Source organism: Triticum aestivum, chromosome 1B (genome assembly GCF_018294505.1).
Source record: "Triticum aestivum cultivar Chinese Spring chromosome 1B, IWGSC CS RefSeq v2.1, whole genome shotgun sequence".
Taxonomy (NCBI): Eukaryota; Viridiplantae; Streptophyta; class Magnoliopsida; order Poales; family Poaceae; genus Triticum; species Triticum aestivum.
This window is the reverse complement of record NC_057795.1, coordinates 426,893,167-426,902,467: the sequence shown is the minus strand read 5'-3', so window position 1 is coordinate 426,902,467 and position 9,301 is coordinate 426,893,167. Positions and strand designations below refer to the sequence as shown.

The window sequence follows — 9,301 nt, the reverse complement described above, 5'->3', positions numbered from 1 at the left end:
TTAAGAAACTCCGCTCACTATCATTCCCCATGCCTAGACAAAGGCCGACGCAGTTCGTTGCGGTAAGCCCACCGGGCGGTGTGGGCAAGGGCGCCGGAACCCCGCGGCGTAACGAATGGTGCACCTAGCCTGTGGAAAACAGCGGCGATGCGTCGGATCGGACGGCCGCGACGGGTCCGGCGCATACTCTGGTTCTTCACGGGAGGCTCGCGATTCGTGGGGCCCGGCAGATTCGTCCTGTGGTGGACAGGTGGAGGATGCCCCGTCGCTCCTTGCGTGCTCCGCCAGCCCGAGGACGAGGAGGGCGATGCAATCCGTTGCTGCACGGCGGGGGTCCTCGCAGTGACGGGCCCACCTGATGGCCGCTCTGGAGACAGGAGCTATCCCCGCCGTTTGCCAAGATGCGCGGGGCGCTGCCGTCTGTCGCTTATAGCGAGCGCCAAAGCAGACGTCGCTCATGCTCCGCACCTTTACATGGGCCTCGCCCATCGAGCTGAGCAGCCTTGTTCATGAATAGGCCTTCTCAACATTTTAAAAAAACGTTTGCCAATTAAAAAGAATGATGAATTTGAAAAGTGTTCATGAACTTAAAGAATGTTCACAATTTTTAAAAAATATGAGAGTTTGAAAAGGCTGTTCATGAATTTACAAAATATTTGCAATTTTAGAAATGGTCATGAATTTAAATATAAACCAACAATTTGGAAATTGTTCACAATTTATATAAATTAATCTGGATTTTCAAAATCCATTTGTGATTTTAAAAATGTTCAAGAATTTTAGAAATTTCACATTTTTTAAATGACACAAATTTTAAAAATGATTATGACTTACAAAAAGAAACAAAAATCGGGAAATCTCAGTTAAATATAAATAAACAACACAAAATAAATCCGGAAAACCTATCTCTATACTATACTACTTAAAAAATGAGTAGCGATCCTTTTCCTATGAACGCTTCTCAACCGATATTCCCCTGTCCCACCATGTCTCTTCAATGATTTTTTCCCAGCCGGTTTATTAGTCCCTCCACGCTCTTTTTCTGCATCTTCCCCGCACGCTATTTAATTACCTTAATATACTTACCTTCTACATCAATTTAACCTTAATGCACTTACCAAACTTCTCATCAAACTATAAGGTAAATCACAGGCAGGATTTGCCAAATATTTATTTACACAATCACATTAATATGGGAAGGTAAATCACAAGCTAACTTACTAAAATATTTATATCTCATTGCAATGCACGGGCACTATCCTCCTAGTGAAAAGAAAAAAGAAAACAACCAATAGAAGGTTCCCAAACCAGCCTGAAACCTTCTCAATACTGTCCCCAGTTGATGGTCCTGAGCGCTTCATTCCTAATGGGTCGGCCCATGTTTCATCACTATTTGGCGATCGCAATGATATGTATCGCTGTAAGGGATGAGTGCTTCTTTTTCTCTCATAGCACAACGCATATCACGAAATTGTGCAAAGAGCGCTATTTAGTTGGTCTGCCCACTCGGTCGCTTTGTATTAATTCAGGTACAGGGGGATGGCGGATCTGTTGCTGGTCCGGGTTTTTTCATAAACTGGGTGAACACATAGACCTTCTAAAAAATGTCCAGGAATATTAAAAAAATACTCACAATTTTTAAAAAATAATTGAAATTCGTAAAATCTTCACAAAATTTATTTATTTTACTAGCGAATTTCAAAATCACTTCCCTATTTTTATAGATGTTTGCAAAATTTCGAATGTATCCATTTATTTTAAAAAAGCTCATAAATTTCTGAAATATTCCTAAAACTTAAATAGATATTAGTGAGCTTTAAAATATTATCATGACTTAAAAATATTTGTTTGGATTTTACAAAATGTCATCAATTTAAATGATGTTCCGAAAATTTTAAAATATACCCGGTTTCCAAAATCGTTCCTTAGTTTTAAAGTAAAAAACAAAAAAAATAGATACCAAAATATAAAACTCTAAGATAACCGAAAGAAAAACATAGGAAAAAGAGAACAAAAACCGGTCGAAGGTTCTGGAACCTTCCCAAAACCGATGGATGAGGGAAGCATTGGCCGGGCCAAATAGTGCAGGATCTACCGAAGGCGCGTTGGGTGTGTATCTGCCTCATCATGCAGTAAACAAGAATTGCTTTGTACGTGCTGGTCGCCATCTTGCAGCAGCAGGTAGCGGTGGTCTGGGCATGGGGGAGAAAGTGAGGTGCACATGGAGAAGATGAGCGGAGAAGAAAATGAGTTCGAGGGGATAAAGTTGGGTGGAGGAAGGAAGGTGGGCGGTGCGTGTGCCCAATAAACGCGTGGTGCGCGACGAGACAACCGATAGAGGCTGCAATCGGTCACTTGATATATATCATTTGCAACAACAAGAAAAGGTTCCTGTCTTTTGGCAGGAAATAGGTTCTTGCCATTTGGTCTTGTTAGAGATACGACAAACAAATCAACACGATAAATAACGAAGTTAATTGCACAAAACCACCACATTTGGGGCTTCGTTTGCGAAAAACTACCAGGTCGTTAATTTTTCGCAAAAATCATTGCGCATTCAGTAATCTTTTTGCAAAAAGCACTGATCGAGTGATTTAGCTCGTTTAATCACTTTCTGACAAGTGAGGCTGATTGTCAAGGGCTGACTTGGCAAAACATTTACAAACACCCCCTTAGATCTAAAAAGTAAAAGCAATCAAGCCCCTCCCCCTCTCCCTCGAGCCGTGTCACCTAGTCCTCCTCTAGCACACGCCACAACGTGGATCCAGGCGAACGGCGACAGGATTGACCGGCGCCGCGGTCACAGCCGTCCTCTTCCTCTTCGCTCCGTCAGCCCCCGCATCCTATCTCATCGGCATCCCGCAACCCCGACTAGATGAGGAGGACTGTGAGGATGTCCAGGTGCCCGCACACGGAGCGAGGGTTTCGTGCCCCGAGGTGCCGCCTCGCCCACGTCGGTGCCTCTATCCAACAGCAGCAGTCGTGGCACAACACCGCTTTTGCAAACTTACCGCCCCCGCTCCTCCTCCCTGCGCCTGCAGCCTGCTCCTCCGGCGCCGTCTAGGAGTCGATGTGGTCGGGCTGGCCCGACCACCCCAACAGCGTCACCCACCACTTGCCGCCCCTGCTCCCGTCCGCACCGCCGGCCGTGGCGGCACACGAGCATGGCTGGCTCCCTAGCGCCCTGGGACGGGGGGGAGTACGTAGCGGTGGTTTCTGGTTTCTGGTGCGGCTGCCATTAGCGGGGGGAGGAAATGTTTTGCCAAGTCAGCTCCCGACAATCCGGCCCCACTTGTCAGAAAGTGATTAAACGAGCTAAATCACTCGATCAGTACTTTTTGCAAAAAGATTACTAAATGCGCGATGACTTTTGTAAAAAATTAGCGACCAGGTAGTTTTCCGCAAACAAAGCCCCAAATGTATGAAAAACAAGCAGGACAGACAAATATTTAATGTGAAAAACTCCTGCAACATGAGGGGAAAAAACCACGGGCGCCAGCCAGCAAATCTTCACTATATCGGAAGAGGTTACAAACGGCGGGTATTTGCCACTGATCAACTTGTGCGGCGGCTTACAAAGAATATATATAACTCCGGTGACCTAGGTCAATACTGATCCATGTTTCGACCGAAGCCTTCCGGCGACGGGTCTCGCTTTACTCGCTTATGAGAAGTTAGCCTCTCTCTTTATACTTGAACTTGAATCACGACATAAAGATAGTCCAACAAAACCGTCCATCCACAAATAAGCAACATGACAGCCTTTGTAAAGCATCTTCTAGAAAAGGGCGAGGATGGTAGATTCATAACCCGCCAACAAATTCTTATCATTTTCCTGCAGGAAGAGGTAGATAGGATCTGCGAGTTCTCTTCTAGAAAAGCGTGCAAGTGGTAGCGAGATCGTGCCTGGCAAACGAACGGCACTTCTCCCCCGTAGGCCGTAGCTTCGCACTACCAGGTACGAGTAGCTCGCACGTCCCCCGGCCACGCCACCGATAAAAACGCCGCCTCGGCCGAGCGTCATGGCGGACGACATATCTGCACTTCCACGGGTTCCACTTGGCCTCGGCGAATGAGGCTCGCCCGACGTGATGCCATCAAATCGCTATTGCCGCTTTGAAAACGCTGGCTCGTTTCTGAACTCTACAGCCACAAACGGCAAACCGGAGAACAGATCACAAGTTCAGATTTCGAACAGCGACGTGCTCCTTCCTTCAGTTTTCGTCGTCGACTAATTTTGTCTGAAGCGTTAGGAGCAGAATCTTCTACGGCGTTTCCGAAAACTTCTCCAGCGAACACGAAATTTCGCACAAAAACGATAGGTGCATCACTGAATTTTCCTCCTCCGCGTGTGACATTAGAGAAGGAAGTGGTATGTTTCTAGAAAAAAATAGGACCTCTACTATAAGCAAGGCTGTAACTGCATGAAAGCAGGAGAGTGAGCACACAAAACAAGGTGCCGGCCACACGGCTCGTCCTGCATTTCGTTGCGATTGCATTGCGGGAGGCCGAACTAAGCTAAGCACGACAGTTCCATATTTACAGTATCTCCACTTACAAAAAAGCACCGATGGACCTCACAATTTTTGCATAATAACTTAACAAAATTTTGGCTACCAAGAAAAACTATCTCCAACTAGTACTGTGTACTACAAGTACGGATGAGAAGTTGAGAACACCATGTCAGACGCTGCACTGCTTGAGCCCCTTGGGTGTCTGGTGGCCTCCTTTCAGCCGTACCTGCATTCACAAATGAAAATGGCTATTTTTTCAGATGCTGATTCAGTAATAATCAGAAAATAAAAGCTCTCTGTTTTTCTCATCCGGTGCAGAGTGCCAGAAGCGTCCGATACATTTTTATAGATGACTTACTTTCCTTGTTAGTAGAATAGTGCGTACTCCTTTTAGCTTAAACATTTCGGCAGCTACGCGTTAATGACTTGGCGAGGGAATCGTATTTGGTTCCTCGACCCTCTTTCTCACCGAAAGCACAGACGACAACCCAGCCTAATGCCTGGATTGTTCTCAGGAATCACGCCTTCGGCTCGGCGAGATAGTAGTAGAGTATTATCTTTCATCACGCAAACGTGGATTTTTTCAGCCATGGATGGCAGTGCAATTTACGGAGAAGTAAAGGCGAGGTGGCGAGGGGGCGAGGGTACTCACGGCCTCCACGTCGATCCGGTAGACGAGCAAGCGGCGGCGCTCGCGGCAGCTGGTCCGGTACGCGACGGCGAGGTGCGCGGCCGCGAGCGACAGGGACAGCAGGAGCATGGGCTCCGGCCCGGCGGCGCCCTTCCCCTGCGGCGCGGCGCCGCGCGGCAGCACGGCGGCCGCCTTGGCCAGCACGTACGACACGGACGCCGCGGCGCTCGCCGCCACCACCCACAGGTACGCGCCTCCTCCTCCCCCGCACACCGTGTACGCGCCTGTCGCCGCCACAAGAAAAACTCAGCTGGTCAGCTCAGCCGTGGCCAAGAAGGAAACCGAGGTTGCAATGCCGAGAAAAACACAATCTGGGTACTCTACTCACAGAGGATGAGCAGGGCTCGCGCGGCGGAGACGGCGGGCAGGTCGACGAGGGAGGACCGGAACTCGAACGCCCGCGCCTGGTCGAGCACGGCCGGGAGGAAGGAGCGGTGCGGGGGGTCGGCGCCGGCGCGGAGGTGCGCGGAGAGGAGCATGGGCGGGAGGGCGAGGTCGAGGAGCACGACGAGGAGGGGCGGCGCGCAGACGAGCAGCAGCGAGGCGAGCATGGCGACGAGGAAGAAGGCCGTCTTGGCCCACCGCCACGGCCGCGCCCACGCGGGCTCCCCGGCGCCGTGCTTCTGCGCCAGCGCCAGCGCCAGCGGCAGTTTCTTCTCCATGCCCCACGCGCCGTCGGAACCTGCACGCCAAGACAGACAGCAGTCCGTCGTGGGCAGTGCGTCGGGTTGCGGTGGATGTAGCTGTGGTGTGGTGGTGATCGCCTGATCGGGCAGTGGGGTTGGTTGGCCGGATTGTTTTAAGGTCGGGGCGGCAGGGCGAGGAGGTGGATAGATGGAGGCAGCTGCGAGCGAGCGTCGAGCCGGCGAGATGGTTTAGTTTGCTTCGCCGCGTGGAGTCCGACGGTTGATGGGGACGTGGCGTGGTGACTTGCGAGTTTGACCCACCCCGACGGACGCGGCAGCAACCGCCTTGTTCACGCCGGGTTCCGCGAGGGTGAAAACTGCCCGCGGAGGCCACGATTCCCACCGTGTCACGATGGATGCATGTGAACCGGAACCTGCTCATTTCATCCTACTACAACTTGTGTTGAACCCGACAATGGTCGTGGGTCTTGGGAAACCTGACTCGTGACGGGTGAGGAAAAATGTTCTGCCCCGTCAACGAGAGACTCCCCAATTGCCCACCGAATCACCAGCATCGTGTAGGTGAAGACCGAGGTATCGCTACGAGCCTACGACCCTTTCTTGCACGTATGTCTCAATGTGGGAATTCACGTGTACAGTTTTTTCTCTTCTTCGGGCATTATATTACAAAAAGAATTGCGAAGTGATTAAAGCAGGCCGGTGCAATCGCGCGGAAACACATGGCGTACGTTACGTGCGGCACCGCGAGAGGCAGAGCCAAGCAACAAGATCCAGAGCCCGGAACACGTCTGTTACCATACGTAGGCGAACAAGATGCCAATCGGCAGTTTCACACGCGCCGCCCAGCCACCGAGCTGAAGCTTAAATTGGCACGGCGGGCGCCGTCCAGGTCCAGTCACGACCCGGCCGCCCTGCCCCGCCAGCTCTTCTGGAACAGGAAGAGTCCGCCGGTACGCGCCGTCGTCAGCGCCCATGTGGAGGCGCCCCGATAACCGCCAGCAGTTCCTTCCCAGTTTAATACTCCCTCCATTCCAAAATATAGTGCGCCTGCGCTTCTCGAGGTTCAACTTTGACCATAAATTTAACCAACGAGACCAACTGCGGCAGGAGAAAAAATTATATAATTGAAAACTTCTTTCGAAAACGAATTCACTGATATAATTTTTGCTCCCGCCGCAATCAATCTTGGTGGTTAAATTTACGGTCAAAGTTGAAACACGTGGATAGAGGAAGCACTACATTGTGGAATGGAGGGAGTACTACTTTTGAGCCGAGCCGTCCAATGGCGATCATTGGCATTTGTAGGACCCCGGCAACGCCGAAAAATTGACGGGAGAAATAAAGAAGGAAGAGAAGAACCTGACGAACTCGTCTCCCTCCGATCCGCCGGTATCTGTCGTATCCGATCTGATGACAACCGGTAGTCTTGAGGTTTCTTAATTCGGCTCCTCTAGTGCCTGACGGCTCGGGCCTTGGAGTTGGAGATGGAGCCGGGGTCGCGTCTGGATGTTTGGGAGGGCTGCTGCCTGCTGATTATAACAAAAGAAAAACTGATCCAACTGGCGATGCGTCTTGTGCATTGTGGACGTCCTTTGTGTACTTAATTCCTACAGGCTTCCGATTCCGAATGAAGCTCGCTAGGTGGATAGAGCTGGCGCGCGTACGGACGAGAAGACGACGTTTTCGTGGGTTTCTTGTCTCGGTTAGCCACAAAAAAGGACCAGGTCAAATAGAGCCCTTCGGTATCATAGAGCCAAAACTGTTTCTAGTGGACCAGCTCAGGAACAGCCGGGGATTATACTAGGGCACCACTAGGGATCCCTAGCAATCTTCAGACTACTTCATCACCGTTAGATTGGAACCTACCCGAGCTAGCGTTTGATTAGATGGTTGGACGTTGTCAGGAAAGCAATTTCCTTGCGTGATTAGAGGAAACTAATAACTGTGCACATCACGTGATTTGAGGGAAGTAATCCATGATTTTAGGGACCAAAACAAATCTTAGGAACCTGATTTTAACGGAAAATAACCATGCATTTTGCTTCCTTATAAGGCAAACTTTGTATCCAATGTTACCAAAATTTGCTTCCAACGCAAATAAAAAGTTATTTTTACACCGAAAAAAATGGTTTCTGTTCATTTCCGCAACACCGAAAATATGCTTCTATTGCTAATTGTTTTTTTGCTTCCGCATCGCCTGAAAATTAACATGCTTCATCAGTTCGTATAACATGTTTCCAACCACGTAAACATTTTCTTCCTTCGTCACGGTGCTTCATCATAATATTTTGTTTCCAACAACCTCAATATTTGCTTCATTCCGATCGCTAAAATTTTGCTTCCACGTGGACCTGAATTAACATGCTTCAAATCATACGTTACACATTCACTATAATATTTGCTTCACTCTGCTATATGTGTGCTTCCTTGTGTGTTTTATATATTGAACAAGCTGGCAGCCGCTGCAGACTCAGATGCATCGTGAACCGACACATTGAAGTGGTTGACGAGATCAGACCAGGTGATCAAATTCGAAGCATGCGTCCTTTGAAACATGAAAGTAAGTTGTATGAAGTAGATCAACAAAAAGTACTTGAAGCAAGCGGCTATGGAAGCATGACACAAGTTGTATAAGGCAGGGAAAAAACATGTAAGTCACGTTACTCGCCGAGAAATTGTTTCATGCCAGAGGATGATTGCTTTGATCTAGTGAAAAGTTATGTACAACATACCAGTGTATTTTTTTGCTACACACAATATGACGACCAAAAATTGTACCCAAGTGTAACATGGATTTGCTCCCTGTTAGAGTTGTGTCCTATTAGGATACAAAGGTGCAATGCGTACGAGAAGCTGCTTGGGTCAAAATAATTTCTTGGATGGAAGTGCGGCGTGATGTAGAGTTGGTCAAGATGGAGCGCATGCGAGGATGGCGACACGTGTATAAGGCTCGGAGGAGTCTGGAGCGCGTCGTGACACGATCATGCATACACAGGGTGTTAAGACAATGCACGGAGATGTGTGGGTAGACAAGACGCGGGGTGGAGCATGGTTGCAGTCGGATAATTTCGGCTGGGTTAGACTGGACAGTCTGATGGATCGACGAGGATGTCGGTCAAAGTAGAAGACGGCAGTGATTTCGGCGACGATGACATAAGAGCGTGATGCTGATGGTGGCCGAATTCTGGGGCGTGGAAACACGTGGTGCAGGCCTGAGGGCTTGTGCCAGTTCGACAAGATTATGACACAGGGTTGATTCAAGGCAGTGCACACATGAGAGCTTGAAGTCGACGGGGTGTGGTGGTAGCATAGCGCAGCTACATGGAGTCATGTTGAAGGTGGAGCTGGAGTCTTATGGACGACTTCACTCTGTGTTGATGGAGGGGCTACGACGTAAATGCATGGAGAGTTGAAGCCTATTTCAGCGGGATAACGAGAGGCAAGTGGAT

The 9,301-nt window shown here is 49.2% G+C and overlaps 1 protein-coding gene across 4 annotated transcripts; it reads right to left on the bottom strand.

The window, feature by feature from the left end:
* Positions 1–4,478: 4,478 nt before the first annotated feature.
* On the bottom strand, positions 4,479–6,102 carry LOC123128841 (uncharacterized). 4 transcript variants are annotated; one of them, XR_006463468.1, is made up of 4 exons: positions 5,534–6,102; positions 5,167–5,429; positions 4,873–5,071; positions 4,479–4,740 (listed from the first exon to the last, which is right to left on the bottom strand). XR_006463468.1 is itself a non-coding variant. In XM_044548960.1 (3 exons), exons 1-3 carry the CDS (start codon positions 5,865–5,867, stop codon positions 5,033–5,035), a joined length of 636 nt encoding a protein of 211 aa, XP_044404895.1. In that variant the 5' UTR covers positions 5,868–6,102; the 3' UTR covers positions 4,479–5,032. The 4 variants fall into 4 exon arrangements, 3 of the variants coding, with proteins under 3 accessions (XP_044404895.1, XP_044404888.1, XP_044404881.1); XM_044548960.1 differs by having other exon boundaries at positions 4,479–5,071; XM_044548953.1 differs by lacking the exon at positions 4,873–5,071 and having other exon boundaries at positions 5,534–6,095.
* Positions 6,103–9,301: the final 3,199 nt, after the last annotated feature.

Excerpts from the sequence above, each read along its gene's own strand:
- LOC123128841 (XM_044548946.1), bottom strand. The coding sequence starts at position 5,867 with ATGGAGAAGAAACTGCCGCTGGCGCTGGCGCTGGCGCAGAAGCACGGC. Across the intron at positions 5,430-5,533 it reads GCGAGCCCTGCTCATCCTCT|GCGCGTACACGGTGTGCGGG; the intron begins GTGAGTAGAGTA and ends TGGCGGCGACAG.